Source organism: Ornithorhynchus anatinus, chromosome 16 (assembly GCF_004115215.2).
Source record: "Ornithorhynchus anatinus isolate Pmale09 chromosome 16, mOrnAna1.pri.v4, whole genome shotgun sequence".
Taxonomy (NCBI): domain Eukaryota; kingdom Metazoa; phylum Chordata; class Mammalia; order Monotremata; family Ornithorhynchidae; genus Ornithorhynchus; species Ornithorhynchus anatinus.
Genome location: NC_041743.1, coordinates 40745294 through 40767116, shown reverse-complemented (window position 1 = coordinate 40767116; position 21823 = coordinate 40745294). Strand labels below are relative to the sequence as shown.

General features: G+C 51.5%; 1 protein-coding gene across 1 annotated transcript in view; it reads left to right on the top strand.

Moving 5' to 3' along the window:
* The window catches only part of COL9A2 (collagen type IX alpha 2 chain), a 29785-nt gene extending 8502 nt beyond the window's left edge, over positions 1 to 21283 (top strand). Inside the window, exons 8-35 of the mRNA XM_039914269.1 lie at positions 314 to 367; positions 1064 to 1099; positions 1190 to 1213; positions 1956 to 2009; positions 3646 to 3699; positions 4270 to 4317; positions 4473 to 4529; positions 5707 to 5760; positions 6804 to 6857; positions 8574 to 8627; positions 9192 to 9245; positions 9798 to 9851; positions 11658 to 11711; positions 12472 to 12525; positions 12731 to 12784; positions 13280 to 13324; positions 13601 to 13654; positions 14062 to 14115; positions 14343 to 14396; positions 15103 to 15174; positions 15592 to 15627; positions 15828 to 15872; positions 16144 to 16176; positions 16740 to 16886; positions 17814 to 17868; positions 18851 to 19039; positions 20049 to 20126; positions 20766 to 21283. Of these exons, the coding sequence (XP_039770203.1) occupies positions 314 to 367; positions 1064 to 1099; positions 1190 to 1213; positions 1956 to 2009; positions 3646 to 3699; positions 4270 to 4317; positions 4473 to 4529; positions 5707 to 5760; positions 6804 to 6857; positions 8574 to 8627; positions 9192 to 9245; positions 9798 to 9851; positions 11658 to 11711; positions 12472 to 12525; positions 12731 to 12784; positions 13280 to 13324; positions 13601 to 13654; positions 14062 to 14115; positions 14343 to 14396; positions 15103 to 15174; positions 15592 to 15627; positions 15828 to 15872; positions 16144 to 16176; positions 16740 to 16886; positions 17814 to 17868; positions 18851 to 19039; positions 20049 to 20126; positions 20766 to 20965 (1821 nt within the window). The 3' untranslated portion in view covers positions 20966 to 21283. The remainder of the gene's footprint in view (positions 1 to 313; positions 368 to 1063; positions 1100 to 1189; positions 1214 to 1955; positions 2010 to 3645; positions 3700 to 4269; positions 4318 to 4472; positions 4530 to 5706; positions 5761 to 6803; positions 6858 to 8573; positions 8628 to 9191; positions 9246 to 9797; positions 9852 to 11657; positions 11712 to 12471; positions 12526 to 12730; positions 12785 to 13279; positions 13325 to 13600; positions 13655 to 14061; positions 14116 to 14342; positions 14397 to 15102; positions 15175 to 15591; positions 15628 to 15827; positions 15873 to 16143; positions 16177 to 16739; positions 16887 to 17813; positions 17869 to 18850; positions 19040 to 20048; positions 20127 to 20765) is intronic.
* The last annotated feature ends 540 nt before the right edge of the window (positions 21284 to 21823 follow it).

Here is a 21823-nt window from a genome sequence, read left to right as displayed (position 1 = left end):
ACGGTAGTAGGCTATGGCTCCTCTAGAGTGGTGGGTTGAAGGGTAACTGTGTTTTCCATCTTTCTGAGAAGCAGCGTGTCTAGTGAAAAGAGCTTGGGCTGAGAGTCAGAGGCCCTGATTTCTTTTCCTGGCTCCACCACTTGCCTTCTCTGGGCCTCAATTCCCACAAGTGCAGAAGAGAGATTCAATACCTGTTCTCCCTCCTACTTAGTCCCAAGTGGGACCTGATTATCATGTATCTACCCCAGTGCTAAGTACAGTGCTTGGAATATAGAAAGCGCTTAAAAAATTCCACAATTTTTTTTTCCTCCAGGGATTAACTGGACCCAAGGGAGAGCCAGGGCCTTTTGGAGTCCCAGGGGTCAAGGTAAGTGGGAGGGACTGGTCCTTTGATATTCCCTTCTCTGCCCAGAGCTGGGGACATGGATAATCAGGGGAAGGTTGCCCCAGGGAGGGAGGAGAGAGGAATTTGGGCCAGTGGAAAAAAGGACTTTTTTTTTTTTTTTTTAAGAGACCACTAACAGGTGGTGCCTGGGAGAAACTGACCCATGACCCAGCTTCCAGGCTCTGTCTCCGAACCCAACCCAGTAGGGGATAGAGCACTTGGTACACTGAGGGAGAGGAGTAGAGTCTGGAGCACTGGGACACTGAGGGAGATGAGTAGGGTCTGGAGCACTGGGGCCATGAGGGAGAAGAATGGGCTGGAGCACTGGGACAGGCTGGAGCACTGGGACACTTAGGGAGAGGAGCTGGAGCACTAGGGCACTGAGGGAGAAGAGCAGAGGCTGGAGTACTGGGCACTGAGGGTGGGAAGCAGGGGCTGAAGCATTGGAGCACTGGGAAAAGAATAGCTGGGGCACCAAGTGGGGAAGAGCAAAGTCTGAGGGGGGATTAGAAAGAAAAAAATCTTTGCAGACCTGATTCTTGTGCACTTGACATTTAAATGATTAATATCAAATCTGATGCAAAGCAACATTTAAATGACCCTTGATGACTTTTGAGCCCATGGTATTTTCCAGTGGTCCTGCAGCCAATCACTGACTCTCTGACTTTGCGCTTTCAGGGCCAGCCTGGCCTCCCTGGCCCCCCCGGTCTGCCGGTGAGTATTTGACTTTGTAGCTCCCGGGGTCCCTGGTTGGGAGTTGAGATTGGAGAGTTTCAGTGTCTTTTCGTCTCCTTTCCGTTTCAGGGCCCCAGCTTCGCAGGACCTGCTGTAAGTCTTTTCCCTTCCTGGTTGCCTCTCCTTGGGAAGATTGGGAAAAGTGGTGGGTGGACTGGGGCTTCAAAACTAGGAATCTAGGAATGCTGAGACAGCATAGCCTAGTGGAAAGAGTCAGGCAACCTGGGTCCTAGTTCCAGCTCCGCGACTGCCTTGCTGTGATACCTTGAGCAAATCATTTAACCTTTCTGATACTCAATTTTCCCATCTGTAAAATGTGGATGAGTTCCCCCTGTTCTTCCTCTCTCTTAGATTATGAGATCCAGGGATAGGGAAGCAGCACAGCCTAGTGGAAAGAACATGGGTTTGAGAGTTAGAAGACCTGGGTTCTAATACCAGCTCTGCCAACGGCTTGCTGTGTGGCCTTAGACGAGTCACTTAACTTCTTCGTGCCAGAGTTTCCTCATCTGTAGAAAATGGAGATTAAAGACCTGTTCTCCCTCCCTCTTAGACTGTGAGCCCCATGAGGGACAGGGACTGTATCCAACCTGATAAACTTATATCTTTCCCAGCACTTGGAAGAATGCTTGACACATAGTAAGTGCTTAACTAATACTATTATTATTATTATTAATATAAGGACTATGAAGATTCCTGGAGGAAGGAAGACACTGGCTACAATTGATTAATCTTCAGTTCAGAAAGCCGAGGCTTTGGGGAGGGAGGAAACGGGTGGGAGGCAGCAGAAGGTGGAATCTACCTTGGTCTTAAATGTGCATCATCTCTGCTTCCCAAGGGACCACCAGGGCCCGTTGGAATTCCTGGAGAGATCGGCATTCCAGGGCCTAAGGTGAGTGTCGAAGATGACTACTCTGCTCCATCGCAGGCCAGAGCCTTTTGTATTTCTCCCCTGTCTCCTTCAAACTTCAGGAAATGGTGCCTTCCCCCTCCACCGCAGGGTCAGGGATGGAGTTTCCTGCGGGGAGGTGGTTAGAGTTGAGCCCCAGAGGACAGATGGGGGCCAGCTACTTTGCAGTTCACATGTCATGAAAGGAGTTGGGATTGCTTCTCCCTGAGGAGAAAAGGCTGAGGAGTGACTCAGTAACTCCTAGATAGGTGAGATTTAGGAGGATGCTGAGCATATGTTCTCTATCTCTGATCAGGAGTGAAGGAGGAAATGGACTTAAATTGAAGCATGAGAAAGTTGAGTTAGTCCTAAGAAAGAACTTCCAAACTCTCAAGGGAATTAATGGATAGGACACATAGCAGACCTGGCTGGTTTAGACATTCATCTGACTGGAGGCAGGGGGATGGACCAGATGGCTTCTTGAGGGCATTTCCAACTCCAAGATTCTAGCAACATAATGAAGAATTACCTCCCTTTTACAGTGAAGAACACGGTGAACAGTGGTAATAGTAATAGTAATAGTCCTGTAGGTTCTGAATAAGATCCTATAAGAACTATAGGTTCCAGCTTGTCCTGGCATTTGGGAATTCTTTGGGCTCCCCAAAGAGACTTTGAAATATGCCAGAATCCTGGAAAATGGCCCCCAATTCCAAGCATTATTATAAACACCCTTGAAGCCCAAGCAATGAGTGTAAATCCCTTAAATGCAGGGATTATGACTTTAATGCCTAATGTATATTCCCAAACTCTAAGGCAGAGCTCTGCTTAGGATAGGCACTCTATAAACTCTGAATTTATTGAGTGCCTTTCATTTGCAGAGCACTGTGCCAAGTCAGTAGATGCATTCCATGTTCCCTCAAAACTTATAGTGTAGAACTGGGGACAAGACACAAATAATTTTCAGATTGAAGAGGAGAAAGGAAAAATAATGGTGTAACAGAGACTCAGACCATTTCCAGTAATACACAGCCCCAGCACTATTTTGGCCCACCCTATATGTTGAGAATCTAGGAGCTGGAAGGTGGAGCCAGGGTGGTGAGTCCGGCGGTACCAGAGACTGAGAATCTCCTGGTAGAAACCTTTCCCTGAACCAAGGAGCAAGAGTTTTATTTTGGGCTTTCCCATTTGGGATAAACTCGAGAACCAAAGCTAGAAGTCCCTCTTTAGCTCTCAAGTGTTGAGAGGCCTCCGGCTGAGGTTTCTCTCTCGTGCACGATGGTAGGCTCCAGCATCATCAACACCATCATCATCACGAGAAGCAGGGTGACTTAAGGAAAAGATCACGGGCCTAGGAGTCAGAGATTTCATTCAGTCGTATTTATTGAGCACTTACTGTGTGCAGAGCACTGTACTAAGTGCTTGGAAAGAATTGCTCCCAACGTGGAGTACAAACTCATGATGCTGAGATTTAGAGTCTAATTTTACCAACTGAGCTAGCCAGGTGTCTACCCCAGCACTTAGAACAGCACTTGACAAATATCATAATTATTATCATCATCTGGAGTTTATGATCCCTCTTGGGAAGGAGGGGAGCCTTTGTGGGGTACTGAGTTTAACCGGATACTGCTTCTGGTTTCAGGGGGATACTGGACCTGAGGGGCCATCGGGCCCTCCCGGCCCCCCAGGAAAGCCGGTGAGTTTTCTCTTTTTGTTTTGGGAGCTCGTTGGAGGCTACAGAGTCCTCTCTCCCTGACACTTCCTCCATGGCCTTGCCGAAGACCAGGATTTTCCTCTGCTTCTCTCAGTTGGAGAGACCACTGACCCGAGAGGTGGTGGAGGAAACAGGAACCCCGCTTGCCTGACTTTGCTCACCCAATATGCAAGAAGAGGAGCAGCTTTCCCTTGCTGGCCCTGTTGGGTTGCCATGGTGACTGGCAGGCAACCCATTTCTGGACACATGGTGTCACTGCCTCCCCATCTCTGCTGCAAGGGGCAGCAAAACTGCTCCCCCAGCTCCTCTTGAAGTATTTCTTCAGACCCACCCCCTCCCACACCCGCAGGTCTGTTTACACATGCCGAAAATTGAGGGCTAAAGATATCTGCAACTTTCCAGATATTTCAGTCAGATCCCTCCCAGTGAAACACCTTCTATCTCTGAGTCCCAAGTGTCTTTTAGAGACCTCGAATGATCTGGGAGTGGAAACCGAACCATGAAGACCCCTTTCCCCTCATTCCTTTCTCCTGATCAGGTCTTCTCTTCCAGGGACGGCCCGGGACCATCCAGGGGTTGGAGGGCAGTGCCGATTTCTTGGTAAGGACCTCAGCCTCGCGGGGGCTTGAGCGCATTAGAGGAGAGCCAATCGTTCTGTACCTGTGGGGTTTGGACAGTGCCGGGTCCAGGCCGGCCTTTGTTGGAAAAGTGAGTGGCCTAGATATTTTCTCACAGAAGTGGTGTTTGTGTTACAGTGTCCAACCAACTGTCCAGCCGGCGTGAAGGGACCTCAAGGACTGCAAGGGGTGAAAGTAAGTCACCTGTGCTCACTGGGGTCTTTTGGGCTTGGGTGAGTGGTCTTGCTGGGAAACTGGGCTTGAGAAATCAAAAATCAGTAATCATTCCCCCTCTGAACCTAGGGTGGTGATTCCTTACCCTTCAACAGAGAAGCAGCACAGCCTAGTGGAAAGAGCCCAGACCTGGGCATCAGGGGACCTGGGTTCCCATCCCAGCTCCGCCACTTACCTTCTATGTGACCTTGGGCAAGTCACTTCTGGGCATCAGTTTCCTCGTCAGCAAAATGGGGATTAAATATTATTCTCCCTTCTATTTAGATTGTGAGCCCCATGTTCGGACAAGGACTATGGCTGACCTGATTAACTTGTGTCTACCAAAATGCTTAGAACAGTGCTTGAAACATATTAAGCACTTCACAGATGCCATAGTTATTAACAGAAGGAGCTCTCAGGGGCATACCCAGGGTGAGGGCAGGTTTTTGGGATCTGGTACAAAGGTAAACAAGGTTCCTCTCTATTCCCTGCCATGGGGTCACCCTGAGGTCCCTGTATTGTACTCTTCCAAACACCTAGAACAGTGCTCTTCATGTAGTAAGTGCTCAATAAATACCACTGATTGATTGATTAACTCTTGAGGGTGTGACTGGTGGCATTAGATAGGTACCTCCTCTGTCAATGGCTTGCCCATTCTCCTTCTCCAAGAACCAGTCAGAATATGGATTCCTTAGAGGCTCTAGGCCCAGAGGTTATGGATCTGGTGTGGGTTGGGTTGCTTGCGACCTTACCATCTCCACATCTCCTCACTCGTGCCTCAACTCTTCTCGGCTCCAGTGTGGTGTCCGTTGGGGCAGAGGGAAAGGGTAACCACGATAGCAGCGTGGCTCGGTGGAAAGAGCACGGGCTTTGGAGTCAGGGCTCATGAGTTCGAATCCCAGCTCTGCCACTTGTCGGCTGTGTGACTGTGGGCAAGTCACTTAACTTCTCTGTGCCTCAGTTCCCTCATCTGTAAAATGGGGATTAAGACTGTGAGCCCCACGTGGGACAACCTGATTCCCCTATGTCTACCCCAGCGCTTAGAACAGTGCTCGGCACATAGTAAACGCTTAACAAATACCAACATTAATTAATTAATTAATGGATATGTCTGCTCGGGAGGTGGGGCCGGTCTTACTTCTTTGTTCTTTTCATCTAGGGACACAGAGGGCGCACCGGGCCCCTCGGGGAGCCTGGACGGCAAGGGAAACTGGTGAGTCGAGCCAGACTGGACATCTGGCCTGAAAGGCGGGCTCTTGGCATCTTCATCTCTGGGAAACTGTTGCCCGGTGGGAAGGGTGGGGAATGAACCCAGCTGGGGTGGGATGCGGGGGCAGAGAAACCCAGAGAAAGGGAAATGGGTGTGGGTGTGGATGGAAGGCTAGTGGTTTTTCCTGGTTCAGCGTGGACAGACTGGATTTTAGCCAGCTTCCCTAGGCAATTTCAGAAGGACACACAAATATCTAGGAACTTAGGCCTCTCTTGTTTAAACTGTTCCTTCTACCTCACACTGGTTGTTCATTTTAAATGGTTGGAATTTCATAATGGACTTGAGCACAACCAGTAAAAGCTTGCTTTAGACCTCATGGCATTCTGGGCTCATAGTATGAACATGCTAGATTACTGGGGAACTTTACCCCCAAACTCGTTCCCACAATTCTCCACTATCAAAGTTGCCGAAATGGAAAGGAAAGGCACACAAGCTAGAGATGATATCTCAATGTCGTGATTTTTCACCCCGAACCTCACTTGAGTGGGTGGGGGGCTACTTTTAATAACAAAAATAATGTGGTCAGCTTCGACAGAGAAAATGGACAAGGCATAGAAGGGGAAGTTACTGATGAGCTGAACTAAATGTATTTTATGGAATTGCCACTCCTTCCTTCAGCCCCTATTTTGTTCCGGTTATTTGAGGATCATCTTCTTGCCCCCTGCCTGCCCCACTCCCTCCATTTAGAGGACCAGAATGCCAGGGCAGAGGGAGGAAGGGGTGGTTGGATTTGAAGAAGCAGTAAGGTCTTGTGGAAATTCCATCCTGTTTCCATCAATCACCTGCTATATTACACTTCTCAGGGCCTTGGTTTCCTCATCTGTAAAATGGGGGAAAATCTCTACTTTCATGGAGATGTGAAGATAAATGAAACAGCTGTTTCCAAAATTTGAGAAGTAAGGGCACAATATTAAGTCAAGGTGGATTGCTATTGTGGGTATCTCTGGACTCGCATGTTAATGTTTTATTCTTTTGCTTCCCTTCAGGGTCCTAAAGGAGATGTTGGCCCCTCTGGAGAACAAGGCATCCCTGGCCCTCCAGTAATGTATTTATTTCTCTTTGGTGTTTTTCTGCTTTGCATCTCCTTCTAGGGCAGCTCTTAACAGCCTGGTGGGGTCCCCAAAAGCCTAATGCTCCCCTTACCAGAGACTGGACTTCCTAGGGTCTACTCTTTGCTGTATCCCCCAGCTTGTTGAGGGGACACACACACATACACAGTGAGTATGTGTATACTGGGAGGGCTACTGGTTTCCCTAGTCAATCATCATGGGGGCTGTGTTACTGTGAACAAGCCACTGTACCTCTCTGGGCTTCAGTTTCCTCATTTGCAAAATGGAGAAATGAATTCCAGCCCCTCTCCTGTGCCTCCCAGAGCCCTCTGAGGTTAAATGAGATAACTTTATAAAAGAAGTTTAGAATATGTGGCCCAAAGGTGGTTTTTATCTATATCCACATCTCTCTCTCTTGCTCTCTCTCTAAATATACATATACATATATATATATATGTGTTTTTATATATACACACACACATACCCTCAGTTTTGTGTTGAGATGAAAGTGGAAAGAACAATTATTTCAGAGTCTCCGGGGGTGGGTGGAGAAAGATACAGTTGTTCCAGGCGGGGAGCTGGCACTGCAACCTGGGAACCGGCTCCGGGGGCAACAGACAGAATCGGAGGTGCTCCTTTGGGTGGTCAGAGTTATTGATGGTTACTGACACTGTTGATGATTGGCACCGCCACTGGGCAAGAGAACCCGGAACCGGTGCGACTCAGAGCTCAACATTCTGGGAGCCAGACAGTGGGGTGGGCTGAAGTTGCTTGGAGGGTGCCAGTGACAAAGGCATCGAGCTTGCCCTCACCCTGGTGGGGCCTCAGCATGTTCACACAGATGGCAAGACCCTGATGGGCCCTCAAGTGCTATTCTGCGTTGCTCAGGTGGAAAGTGCTATGCTCAACATGGGAAGGGAGGTGGTACTGACATGAATTTCTGTGTTTTTTTCCCCCTCCAAAGCCCGAATCTCTTTCCCCCACATTAGGGCATTTATTCAGTGGCCCTGAGGTTGGCACCCGCCCCCTTGGGTGTGACACCTCCTCTCCAGCCATGCCCTTTCTTCCTAGCAGCGGGGAGGCGAGTTCAGTCCCTATTTATCCAACTTGCTAAATGGATGGCTATATGTGAGTGACCCATTTCCTCTTCACCGCTACTTTCACCACCTTAAGGCTCCCCAGACCCTGATCGCCCCTGTCATATAAAAAAGGGGAACCTCTCCTGGAGGGAGGGTGGTCCTGGAGTGTGAGGATCATAGCTGGGGCACAAGGAGGAGAGAGAGATTTTACATTCAGTGACAGCTGACTTAGCCAACTGCATGTCCAACCCAATTATCTTCTATCTACCCAGCACTGAGAACAGTGCCTGGCACATAGTTAGCCCTTAATAAATATTATTATTATTTTGCTGGGACCAATCGGCTTCTGCTTAGCTCAAGAGCATTGTTTGGCTTTTAACACAGATCTGCAAACTGGAATATTCAGTTGGACTATGAGGGGTTTTTTCCCACTAAAGAATGAAATTTTAAGAGTAAGGTTACAAGGCAACTGACAGTGCTAGTTTAGATTACTTATGGTCCCAGGGCCCTTTGAAGGGTCCCTGAGGCCCACCTCCAGAGGCACCCTACTGAAGGGTCCCTCAGGGGGGACAACCTGTGCTCTGATTGGTATCCAGCTAATCCTGTGTCATTTTTTGTGCTTTAACAGGGTCCCCAGGGTATCCGGGGGTACCCGGGTGAGGCGGGACAGAAAGGAGAGACGGTGAGTTTGGGGGCCACCTAGTTCTGGGTTCATTCTTGTCCACTCTTCATCGTCCCTCCCCCCACCCCACCCCGCCTCCACCAGATGCACACACCAATTACCCTGCTATTCTCTCCAGCAAGCAATCCATCCTTGAAACTCTAGTTCAGTGTTTTTTTTCCCTGGGATTTGAGGCTCCTCTGGAGAGTTAGGAGGGTTCCAGAGGCTGGAGCTGTGGAGCTTTGAATCCAAAGTAGCTGAGTAGCAGCAGCCATTTGGCTCTTGTCTGTGCTCCTCTGACTGCCACTCCCTAGTATCACCTCCTCTTCCATTGTCCCTTCATTTCCCCTCCTTGTTTGCCTTTCAGTAGTTGGGGCAGTGGGAGATCCTGGTAGTTTGTGAGAGCGTGGGAATGTGGGCATACTTGAGAAGTCTTGGGCTCAGCTGTGACCCAGGTTCCATTTCCTAGCTGGGGATCCAGGGATTGGGCCTGGCTTTAACTGGTGGAGGGGGCTGGGGCCCATTGCTGGTGAGGATTTGTGGAGACAGGATCCTGATAATCCTCTTCCCTCTTCTTCCGAGCAGGGTCCCCATGGCTACAAGGGAATGATTGGATCCATCGGGATTGCCGGAAGGCCAGTGAGTTCCTTGCTCCTTTTCTCTGGTTCAATCTTGTCATTGGCGTCTCTCTTCCTGGGCTGGCCCCTTCGTAGGACGAAGAGCCAGGAGGAATCAACTGTGGGATTCAGAGACCCCGTTGGGCTGTGCTGTGTCCATCCTCTGACCAGAGGGAGGAATCCGTCCCAGCGGGCCTGGAGCTCCTCTGCAGGGTGCTGACCCCATTGGCTCAGGCTGGAAGGGCCCTGGGGTAGTCATCTCATCCAGCCCTCTGCCTCCGGCAGGACAATGCTCGAGCCCACCCAGCCACCTCCTGCTTTCTTAAACATTTCTGGAGAAGTGGACTCCCTAACGATGTCTGGTGTCATGTCACGGAACTCTGCAGGTGGCAGGAGAGGGAGCTGGGCTGGACAAAGAAGTGAGGTTTACAACCTGGTGACTGACCCCTCCCTTCCCCATATTCAAGAGGTCTCCAGCTGCACCCATCTCCTCTCCTGAGGTGCAAGGGAAGCATTTCTGGGGAGTCTTGCTGTAGATTTTCTGCCTTTGTCCTTCACTGTCCTTTTCTTGCAGGGTGAGGAAGGTCCCAAAGGGCCTCCAGGAAGAGCTGGGGAGAAGGGAGATGTGGTAAGTCTACTCTCTGTTTCCTGAACTTCTGTGTTCCCCTGGACCTGACTTGGGCCAGCTCTGAGGGGTCAGGAGGAAGAGATGTTAGGAGGAACGAAGGTGGCAGGCAGTCCTTGTGTGTGTGGCTGTTTGTGTGTGTGTATTATGTGTGGGTATGTACAGGAGGTGCTATGCATGGATGCATTTTTGAATGAATGTGGATATGTGTGTGGGCTTAGAGATGTTCGTATGTTTGTGCACTTGTATAGATAACCCCACAAGCCTTATATCGGACCCAAGTTGTGAGTTTGAGATCACAAGTTACCATCCCTAATGTGGAAAAGAACTCACAAGGTCATCTTGTTTTACTCCCTGACTCCGGACAGGACCACATCTAACCCATCTTTCCTGAATTCAGAGACCTCCAAGCTAGGTGATGCCCCGTTATCCCCCCTCCCCCCGGCCCCCACTCCCCCACACTTCTGATGGATCACTAATAGAGGCTGTGGTGTCGACTTTTCATTTTTGAGCACTGGGGCTTTTAGAAGGAAGAGTAAGCAGGATACAGCTTTGAGTGGAGGTGGGGCAGGCAGGTTGGCTTCATAAAACACCCTTGGCTCTTTTTACCCCTGCTTGGGCACTCTTGGGTCCTGCTGGAGGTGAGGGCAGAGCAAGACTGAGAATGCAGCCTAGAAACGGTGGAAGAACCGAGAGGGTCAAACTTCTGCACCTGGAAACCCGGGAGAGGAAGGGGATGGCTCTCCTGCCCTTACAATGATCAAAATGGGCACAATTGGGAATGGGTGGATCCTTCCCACAGCCTAATTTCCCTCCACCGCCTTGTGGCTGCCACCCCTGCTTACCCAGATGCCATCAAATCACCCACCATGCTAACAGGATTAAGGGTTTAGTAGTGGGCGGGGGGATGCAGGCAGAGGAAGCCAACGACACATTCCCAGTGTACTGGGGATAGCAGTGACCCCAGGGAGCCCTAGCTGCATTCCCGACCCTCCAGGAGGTTGGCTCCTGTGGCTGGGAACCAGGAAAGGGACTGGCTGTGGGCTGATGGATGCCCAGCCTTGATCCCCGGTGAGGCTTAGCTTCCTTCTGTTGGGTTAGAAGTGGACGGCCTGGGCCTTCCCCATCAGGTCCAGTTTGGGGGAGGGAGAACCGGGGCTCTGTTATCTTGGAGGGACGTAGACCCTGAGGGTCTGGGAATTGGTTCCGCTAGCCAGGGGGGTGAGGTTTAGTCCACAGCCTCCTGGACCTGGACTCTGCCTTTCTAGGAGACCTGGAGCCCAGGGATCCTTGGATAGGGAATCGCTCTCCTGCATCCAGACCCCGGGGTCTTACCCACAGATGGATCCTTCCGGGACTCCTCCTCGAACCTCATGGAATCAGACTCCTTTCCCCTCCCCAAGGGGACCCAGCCTTCAAACATCACTAAGACGCCTCTGTCCAACTCCTGGTCGGGCTGTTACTTTCAGAGAGAAGCTCTGAGCTGCATGGGACTTGAGCATTCAACTAGGCCCTTCCCCTGCCTCAGGGCAGGATGACCTTCTCACCATCTCGGAATTTCCCAGTTCAGTACAGTACTTTATACATAACTCCCAACCCAGTATGCTCGCTGTTTGCCTGGTGTGGAGAACTCCATGGTATATGAGTCTGGGCTGTGTCCCATGGGTGTGGTGGTGGGGTGACTGTGGGTGCTGACTGGACTCCCTCCTGAGAGACGGGTGTCACAGGCTCTCAGCTCACCTAGATGGTGGGCGGGAGAAGGAGGAGATGTAATTGCTGACCCCGTTCTCCTTGTTTTGACCACCCCAGGGTGGACGTGGTATCCGAGGACCCCAGGGAGGAGTAGGCCCCAAGGGAGAGAATGTGAGTATCTCTGGGGGTGCCTGGGAGGTGGGAGGGCTTCTCGGCTGAAGTCCAGGATGGAGGTTTTGCAAGGTGCTTCTGTTCACTGACTTTCAGTCCAGCTGCCCATCCCTTCGACGGGTTAGGTGGCTAGTCCCTGGGCCCAACCTTGCCCCTTGCTTAGTGCAGTACTCTTCACACAGTAAGGGCTCAGTAAATGCCATTGATTGTGAGGCTTTGCCTGCCTCTACCTGAAGCTCATCTCAGCCGATCAATCCTCAAGTCTATCTTGAGCCCACGGACGTAGTAGGTAGGGGAGGCGGGCAGCACTGCGGTGGACGTGAGAGGATAGGTGTGACCCCTGCCCTTAGGGAGTCCCCAGTCTGAAAGGGGCAACAAAGCAGACAAACAGACCATAGAACCAGTTATCCCCATGAAGTTGCTGAGAGCATTTTGAGAAGGAGGAGTGGGGGCGGATTGGGTTGACAGCTGGGTGAGTTTAGTCAGGGAGGGTTCCTTGGAGGAGGGGCAAAGAAGCTGAGGCCAGATGATTTGGACAACGACTGGGAGCTAGGAGAGGGAGGAACAGACGAGGGCTGAGGGCAGACAGCTCTCTCCCCTTTTAGACCGAAAGCTCTTTTGGGGCAGGGAATGTGTCAGTCGATTCTATTACTGCTACTGCTACTGAAAGGAGTGGGTGGGGGTATGCTGGGAAACTTTGCCTTATCCACTGCCTTCTGGTCACACCATGGATTCTTGCTCCTCTTTTTCCTCCACCCAGGGCCTCCCTGGGATCGATGGCAAGGACGGCACACCGGGTATTCCTGGCGTGAAGGTGAGCGTTCCCGGAAGCTTCGGATTGCCCCTGCTGGGGACTTCTTCCTGCCTGTTCGGTTGGGCCGGACCCCCGCCTGTTGGTCAGGGGGCCGTGTGGCTTGCAGGCTTCATCCCTGGGGCCCAGAAGTCTTCCCCATCTCTGCCCGGGTGCCCACCCCCCAACCCTTTTTTCACAACAGCGTTATCTTCTGTTCTTCCCACAGGGTAACATCGGACAAGTTGGGAGACCGGGGAATCCTGGACATCGGGGTCTTGCAGTAAGTACTGGGAATCTCCTGGGGTCCTGGGAGCTAAGGCCAAACAGTTCCTGACCATAGTGGTCTCCACAAGACCCCCTATATCTTGCTGTGGTGTCATCCTCCTGTCTTCTACATTTTCAATCTGTCACCAAATCCTGTCACAACACTCACAACACTACCTTCACAACACTCCTAAAATCTGCCCTTTCCTCCCCATCCAAGCTGCTGTCATGTTGATCCAAGCTCCCACTTTGAACACCGCATCAGCCTCCTCGCTGACCTCCCTGCCTCTCCCCACCCCAGTCCTTACTTCACTCTACTGTCCAGATCATTTTTCTAAAAAAAAAAGGTTTAGTCCATGTTCCTCGATCAGGCTTGCCTATCCGGACCCATGGGTCATCGATCGGGAACCTGGGAGTTGCCCAGGTTGGGGGCTGGTGGGTGTATCAGGAGTTCAAGAATATGACCTTTGCACTTTCTCCTCTCTTCCACCTCCTTGTTTTCCTTCCTCAGGGTCTGCCAGGGCAGCCTGGAACCAAAGGGGGCCCAGGAGACAAGGTGAGGGAGTAGTCTGGGGATCTCTGGGACATGTTGGCAGAGTTTGAGTATGGGGAATGGGTTTGGGGTCATGGGTAGGGAGGCTAGGATTGGAGATCCTAAAGTTAAAGAGGTCTCCACGCCAGCTGTGCATCCCAGGCATTCGTAGAGGACCCCAGGTCTGGCCACACCCCGACCCCACCATGAGAGGTCTGGAAAAAAGGGGTGGCCGTGCCGGGGGGAACCAAGAAAGAGACTGAGCCTATTACCAACTCTATCCTTCCTCTGCTCCCCCAGGGTGAACCAGGCCAGCGGGGTCTCCCCGGATTCTCTGGACCCCCTGGGAAATTGGTAAGTCAGGATGTTTCTCCGATTACTCCCCGACTCCTCACACCCTCCTAGCCTTTCCTAAGTAAGCCCTCTTTTCCGCTCCTCCCCCTCCCTTCTGTGTTTCCTGGGCACTTGGATCTGTACCCTTTAAGCATTCGTTATTCACCCCATCTTCAGCCTCGTAGCACTCGTGTCCGTAGCTGTAATTTATATTAACGCCTGTCTCCCCGTCTAGACTGTAAGCTCGTTGTATTGTACTCTCCCAAGTGCCTAGTACAGGGCTGTGCACACAGTAAGCATTCAGTAAATACCAGTGATTTGATTGCTTGATTGATTCCAGCCTTTGAGCCCTTAGGTCGCCCCTGGGCCAGAAGGGAGCAATGCAGCAGGCCGAGCCCTAACTCTACCTGTCTGTCATCTGTTTCTAGGGAGAGCCCGGCCCGCGAGGAGAAATAGGGCCACAGGGCGTGCCCGGGGTGAAGGTAAGAGTCCAGAACGGATCTGCTCACTCTGCTTCTCCAGAGGTCCCTGGTTCGAGGACGGGCTGTGCCCCAGCTGTGTGACTTTGGGCAGGCTGCTTTCCCTCTATGAGCCTCTCTATGGTGAGAGTTGGGAAGGAAAGGAGGCAGCTTGCCCGTCATCCCAACTCTCCCCACTTTGCCAGTGGTGCGGGAAGACTCCAACCCTCTGCTTTCTCTCTTTTTGGCAGGGTGACCAGGGGGAGAGAGGGTCCGTGGGTTCCCAAGGCCTGCAGGGTAAAGCGGTGAGTATCAACCTTTACCCAGCCCCTTTGCTGAGGGTCATCTGGTTGGGTCATGGGGGAGGGAGGCAGGAAGGGAGGAGCTGGGGAAAGAGCACTGTAGATTGATTTTCCTGATAGGGAGAGTAGAGGCTCCTGGAGGACAAAGAATGTATTTTGGGCTTCTGTTCTACTTTTCCAATCACTTAGTACAGTGCATTGCGTACTGCAGGTGTTCAATAAATAGTATTAATGTAGCTCAGTCACCTCCTTCCCCACAGGGAGGGGAGAAAATGAATAGGTCCCATTTCAGATGCTTGGTGAGGGGAGAGATTACCTGAAGATCACGGACTCTAAGCCCGGCTCTGCCATTTGTCTGCTGTGTGACCTTGGGCAAGTCCCTTCACTTCCCTGGGCTTCTGTTCCCTCATCTGTCAAATGGGGTTCGAGACTGAGAGCCCCACATGGGACAGGACTGTGTCCAACCCGATTTGCGTGTATCCACCGCAGCACTTAGTACAGTGTCTGCGACCTTGTAAGTGCTTAACAAGTACCCTAATTATTATTATTTGTTATTATGAAGAGATGGAGTTCTCTTTCCTCAGGGGCCCTGCTGGAGTTTAGCTGCTTCCCCCAGTTCCAGTGTGGGACAAATGCAGATATCAGGCCTGTTCTGTCTTTGCCTGCTGCTTCCAATTTGTTTCTTTAATGCAGTCAACTTTCTCCTTAGGGCCCCAAGGGAGAGCAGGGACCTCCTGGGATCCCAGGACCTCAAGGCCTGCCGGGAGTCAAAGGAGACAAGGTAATGGGAGTAGGGAAGATGGGGAGAGGGTGGAAGGTGGCTGGGGGAGGAAGGAATCTGAAAGTCCAGTACATCCCTCCAAGAGCTTGTTTCCCAAAGACAGATCCCTGGATTCAGTCCCCAGGACTCCCTGCCAGGCTTTGGAATCACTCAGGGCCTCCATTTCCTCACCTAGAGAGAGAGACCTGGAGAATGGAAGATGATATTGGATGTAGGGTGCACTGAGACTTGGAATCAGGTAGCCTTGCAATTCAGGTCAAGACTGACCAGCCCACCTGCCTTTCAGGGAATGCCTGGCTAATCGAGTGGGCGAGTGACTATTTCCAAGGCTGACAGTGAGCCTGGGGGTTGGATCCTGTTAGGCAAGGTTGCTGCATGCCAGACCAGGTCATGTTCTCTGTTCTCTTTTTGTTCTAGGGCTTCCCTGGGAAGACGGGCTCCAAAGGTGGCATTGTGAGTATCTGGAAGGACAGGGATGTGGCACTCAGGGTGGATGGGTGATGCGATGCAAAAAGAGGGATCCAAGGTGGTTTGGGAAAATTCTTGGGTTGGAGTTGGACAGCACATTAGGTGAGATGTTGGGGGTACTCAGGAGCCCTGGATAAGTGGGCACCATTGGCATCGCATGGCATGACTGTTTTCCTCCTCGACAGGGTGACCCTGGGGTAGAAGGGCTTCCAGGACAGAAGGGCGAGAAAGTGAGTAAACCATTCATGGTGGGCAGCAGGAACCCTAACATGTTGGAAGCTTACCTCCTGAGAGCAGGAGGTTTCCCTCTCCTGGAGAGATGACTTCTGAGGGTCTAGGGAGGAGGATGGCTGGGCCATCAGTCCCAGACCCTTAAAGAAGTAGGTTGGCCGGGTTGGGATGGAAGACGTGGGAGAAGTATGAGCTGATGGGGTGGTGGGTAGGGGCTTCCATCTGAAGTAATTCTCCTCCAATCACTTTCTTTTCTTTCGTTCCACTCAGGGGGAGTCCGGCGAACCAGGCCCCAAGGGACAGGTGGGCAGAGGCGTCTTGGAGTGGGAGGGGGTAGGGGCTGTTTTCCTCAGAAGAGGGAATCTCTGAGTCCTTTCTCTTCCTGCCTTCTGAGTCTCCACCAGTAGACTGTAAGGTCTTTGAGGGCAAGAATGGATTATTTATTTTTAAGTATTTATTACAGTGCTCTTCACACTGTAGGTGCTCAAATGATACTTCTGATTGATTCTCTCCTAGCCTCCTCTCACTATTTCTTTGCCTCATCCTTTTTCACCTGTTACATCCCCCCTTTTTTTTTCTCTCTCTCTCTTTCCCTCCCTTTTCCCCTTTGCCCTCTCTCCTCTTCTTCTTTATGCCACTCCCTCTTTCTACTGCTCTGCCCTGCCCATGCCCTACCTGTTTCTGGGTCCACTCTGGGCGGAGAACAGCATCTCTCTGCTTGGGGCTGAGGAGCTGGTGATGGTAGGAGACCAGAAATGGAGGGTTGGGGTCTTCTATCCTCTCACTGGGTTGAGCTGAGAGATCTGCTTTCTCTCACCCAATCCCCTCATGTGTTTCCCTTTGTTCCTTCCTGCTTCCTGTCATAGCAAGGCATCCAGGGAGAGACTGGCTACACCGGACCCATGGGGGACTCGGGGGCTCCTGGTGTACAGGGGTTCCCTGGACCTCCAGGTCCCCGAGGGCTGAATGGAAACCGGGGTGTTCCGGGCATGCCTGGGCGACAAGGCGTGGCAGTGAGTAGCCCTTATTGGGGACTTTGGGAGTCACCAGGATCTCTTCAGGCCTATCCCGGACTCTTTCTACTAGGGAAGCTTTAGAACGGGGGTAGGGACGTGAAATCCAGGGGCTGGGAGTCTGAGCCCTGTCTAGAGATGGAAGAGGAAATCCTAGTGGGACACATCACGTCGTCGGCTCCTCGGCTTGCCCAAGGGAACCTCTCAAAGGTTCGAACTGCAGCAGGAAGGATTTAAGTTAGACACATAGTTGCCCTTCCCAGCAGAAAGTGAATATGAGGGGTGTTTAAATATCAGCCCCTTGTTGTTCAAGGACGCGGTGAGCACTGATGTTTCCCTCTTTGGCAAGCACTTAGTTCAGTACACTGCACTCGGGGGATGTTCAGTAAATACCACTTCTACTATTACGACCGGTCTGTTATTTTGAGGACATACCTCGAAGACGGAGGGTTGGCTAAAATGAGCCCTCAAAAGCCCTTCCTTACTGGACTATCCTATGAATTTGAGACCTGGGCCACGGTGTCTTCTAGTGTATCGCAGCACCCCTGGAGCAAGAAGCTACAGCTGGGAAGAGACCGAGACAAGAGTTTTCCTCTTGGTTATAGGCCAGAGCCAAGAGAACGGCAGTTCTGGGGCCCGATCAAGTCAAGCCAGCAGCAGTGAGGGGTGGGAGGTGGGGGTTCTGAGCCCGGCCAGACTCGAGTCCTTTTGGACTTGGCATTTGGAGGCATGGCACAGGTGCCAGTTCTCAGGCATGAGCGGGGGGTCTCTGATGCTGGCGGGATTTTCAGTCTCATTGGGCTGGTGCCCACATGTTCTGGATGATGCTTGAGGCATCAGGGGTCGGGTAGGTGTTGCTCCAGGGTGAGGGGTTGGGCAGATTGGGTTGGGTTCCTTTCTGAGCACCCCCTCCCCATTGACTTGCAGGGCAGGGATGCTGGGGACCAGCACATCGTGGACGTGGTGCTGAAGATGCTGCAGGGTGAGTGCAGGGCCAGAATGGGGCCAATCCTCCCGTGGGACCCCGGGTCCCACCACCCCGCTGGGAGCCTGACCTGAGGGAACAAACTCTTCGGAGGACTCCCTGAAGGAGCATGGTGCAAGGGCCTATACCTCTCAGACTGGTTTCTCCACTGGTTACAACTCCAGAGCTTTTCCCAGAATTCCCCTGCTTATGTCAGCAGGGTCCTTGACCCCAGGGGCCCAATGAACAAATGGACAGATCTCCCCAGTTTATTTCCCTCCTCCACCCCCCGGCCCTAATACAACCTCCATACTTCTACTCCAGCTGAACACGTGTGCTCCCGACCACTCGTAGCCCTTTCACACAGATTTATACACTCCACTTAGCCTATTTCTTTTTTTAAAAAATAGTATTTGTTAAACACTTACTATGTTTCAATCACTGTTCAAAGCATGGGGTAGATACAAGTTAATCAGATTGCACCCCAGCTTACGTGGAGCTCACATCGAATTAGAAGAGAGAACATGTATACAATCTCCATTATATGAGGAAACTGAGGTCCAGATGAGTTAAGTAACTTGCCCAAGTTCCCACATCAGGCAAGTGGCAGAGCTGGGATTAAAACCCAGGTCCTCTGACTTGCAGGTCTGGCCTCTTTCCACTTGGTTCTTATTACTTAAACCCTAACTCATAGGCAGATCCACTTTTCCTTTTTTCAAGGATAAATTACTTCAATGTCTGTTTTCCCCCAACTAGATTGCAAGCTTCTTGAGGGCAGAGATAACTTCTTACTAACTCTCTAGTACTCTCCGAAGTGCTTAGTACAGTGCTCTGCACAGAGTAGGTTGCAAGCTCATTAAGGGCAGGGATCATGTCTGCTAACCCTATTGTACACCTCCAGGTGTTCTGCACAGAGTAGGTGCTCAATGAAGACAATCGATTGGTTGATCAATTCTCTGCTGACCATCCCACTGACCCCCTCTGCTCTTCTGCTTTCCAGAGCAACTGGCAGAGGTGGCCGTCAGTGCCAAGAGAGCAGCCCTGGGTGGAGCAGGGGTGGTGGGCCCCCCTGGACCACCTGGCCCCCCTGGATATCCTGGCAAGCAAGGCCCCCATGGGCACCCTGGCCCCCGGGGCATTCCAGGCATCATTGGTGCCGTTGGGCAGATTGGGAATACTGGACCCAAAGGTAAGTAGGGTTTCTTCCTCCCAAGGGAGAGGAAAGTATTTACTAAAGTTCTCTGGACACAGGAAGTGCTCAATAAATGCCTTTGATTGATTAAGGAAACTTTGATGCTGTCTGTCTGTCCCTTTTCTTTCTGTTCCCTTTTCAACCCTCCCCCTTTTAAACACCACTCTTCCGCTCCCATTCTCAAGTCCATTCCCATTCCCAAGTGCAATCAGAGAAGGCTGGTTTGTTCAGGTCACCAGATCCCAGGTCCCCCTACCAGGCCTCAATTAGAGAATTATGGTGGTCATCTGATCCAGTCCCCCTCTCCTTGTCAATTCCTCAACCCTCTGGGATGATTCTATAAAGATCACAGTGCCTGTTCCAGTTTATCTACTCACCTGAGGATTCTTTTATTGTGATTTCAGTCCATTTCTTCTTGGTCGCTTTTCTGTGGGCAAAAGAGTGGGTTGTGTTCATCTCATTAAAATCCTTCAAAGACTTAAAGGCTGAAGGCTATTAGACCTCTCCCACCTCCTCAGCCTTCTCTCTCCCAGAAAATCAACCCCAATTACTTTAATTTTTCCTCAAAGAATCTGGTTTCCATCCTTTGCAGCTGGATCCTCTCCAGTCCCTCAACATCACCCCCTCTCTCCCTGTACCCTCTCTGCCTCACACTCCATCCTGGACCCACAAGACCCCAGTCCTACCAGCTCCCATGCTCTCCAGGGAAGTCCCAAGGATCAGGACCAGGAAGTGACTCCAGAGCTTAGAGTTCCAAACGCAATCCTGTCTCTGACAGCGTGTAACCTGGAGATAATTTCTTGCCCACTCTGGGCCTTTTTTCCTCACTGGGAGACTGGGTGACCTCATGACCTCTGGGCCACTGTCTATCCTCAGGGTCTCAAGAGAGGGTCCCCATCATCTTCCTCTCGTCCCCCTTGCCGAGTCTCCTTTTGTTGCTTTGTCTGTGCTTGGTGGAAGTCCTGCCTGACAGCTGGGCTTAGTGCTTCTCCTCTGCTTCTTGTAGGAAAACGTGGGGAGAAGGGAGACCGTGGAGAGGTGGGACGTGGACACCAAGGCTTGCCGGGCCCACCGGGCATTCCAGGTAAGATTCCACAACCTCTGAGGCTTCTGGAATGATCAGATTTGAGGCCTCAGTGGGCAGATCGGGGAGAAGCCTCCCCTGATGGGGTTGGAAGTCCCGAGTTGGATCCTCCTTCTCCAGATCTGACTATATTTATCCCAGCACTTAGCGTGTAGTAAGCGCTTGCCCCAAATCACAGTCATTATGATGGGAGGTCTGCCTGTCACCTTTTCACTACTGGAGGACACCAGAGACTCTGCCTCTTTCTGGTCAGAAGATCTCAGAGCTCACCCCAGAACTCCCCCTGTGCTTTCTTTCTGAGACTGTGTATCGGGACCCTCCTAGGGTTGCCTAGGATCAGGAAGCTTCTCAGGGGAAACAGAATTCTAGGATCTTCCCGTTCACCCAGCCCTTTTGTTGAGCTCAGTTTTCCTTCTCTGGACAATGGGGACATCCATTTGTTTGTTTTTGTTTCTGTTTATGGTACTCGTTAAGTGCTTACTATGTGTCAAACACTGTTCTAAGCGCTGGAGTAGTTACAAGTTAATTAGGTCTGATCTAATTTGGACTCTGATTTTGGACTCTCCTTGAGGAGAAGGGAGAGGAAGGGTCAGTGAGATCCTCCGTGTTTTTTCTCTCCACCCCCATCCCATCATCCAGGGCTCCCTGGAAGACCTGGCCAGGCCATCAACGGCAAAGATGGAGAACGAGGCTCCCCAGGAGCCCCTGGGGAGGCAGGACGCCCCGGCCTCCCCGGCCCCGCGGGCCTCCCCGGTTTCTGCGAGCCTGCTGCCTGCCTGGGGGCTTCCGCCTACGCCTCTGCCCGCCTCACCCAACCCGGGACCATCAAAGGACCTTGAGCAGATGTGGCCTGCACCAGGGACATCTCGGCACTCTGGCAGAGACCTCCGCTCCCAGAGGTGGCTGACTTAGGACTCAAGGCCTGAGACCCTGGCACCTTGGGGACCGCCACGTGGCCTCCTGGGAAATTCCAAAATTTAATGTGGGGGGAAGGGAGGAACATAAGGATGGGAATGAGACCTGGAGAAAGGTGCGGAGGGCGGGGAGAAGTGAAAGGTGCTGTGGGCTGTCTTTAGTATCTAAATCCTAGGATTTAGTTTGAGCTGCATTTCATTCAATCAAGCAGTGGTATTTTCTGGGCGCTTCCTGTGTGCAGAGCACTGTACTAAGCGCTTGAGAAAGTACAACAGAATTGGTAGACACGATCCCTACCCTCAAGGAGTTTACAGTCCGCAATCTTTCCCTTTCTCCTTGCCTTCTCCCTCTCTCTAACACTTTCCCCCACACCCATGTCAAAATAAATGGCATCTCCTTCCCTCACTCTCAACCTTCTTTTGGCTCCCTGGTCCCCGAGGTAGTTCTGCCTTGGCAACATTACAGGATTAACTTGCTGCTTCCCAGAGGTCTCACTCCCATGAGGGGTGGGGGAGCCAGAGATCCGCTTCCATCCAACACTGTCCCACTCTCTCTTCACGTGTGAATATTTAAGTAATCTTCTCCCCACGCTCTCTCAATCAATCCAACCTAATTAATTTGTATCTACCCCAACGCTAAGAACAGTGCCTCACACATAGAGCTTAAAAAATACCATAATAATCCAATCAACTGTATTGACTGAGGGCTTTATGTAGGGCACTGTACTAAGCAGGTGGGAGAGTACAATACACGAGGCGGACACGTTTCTTGCCCACGGCGAG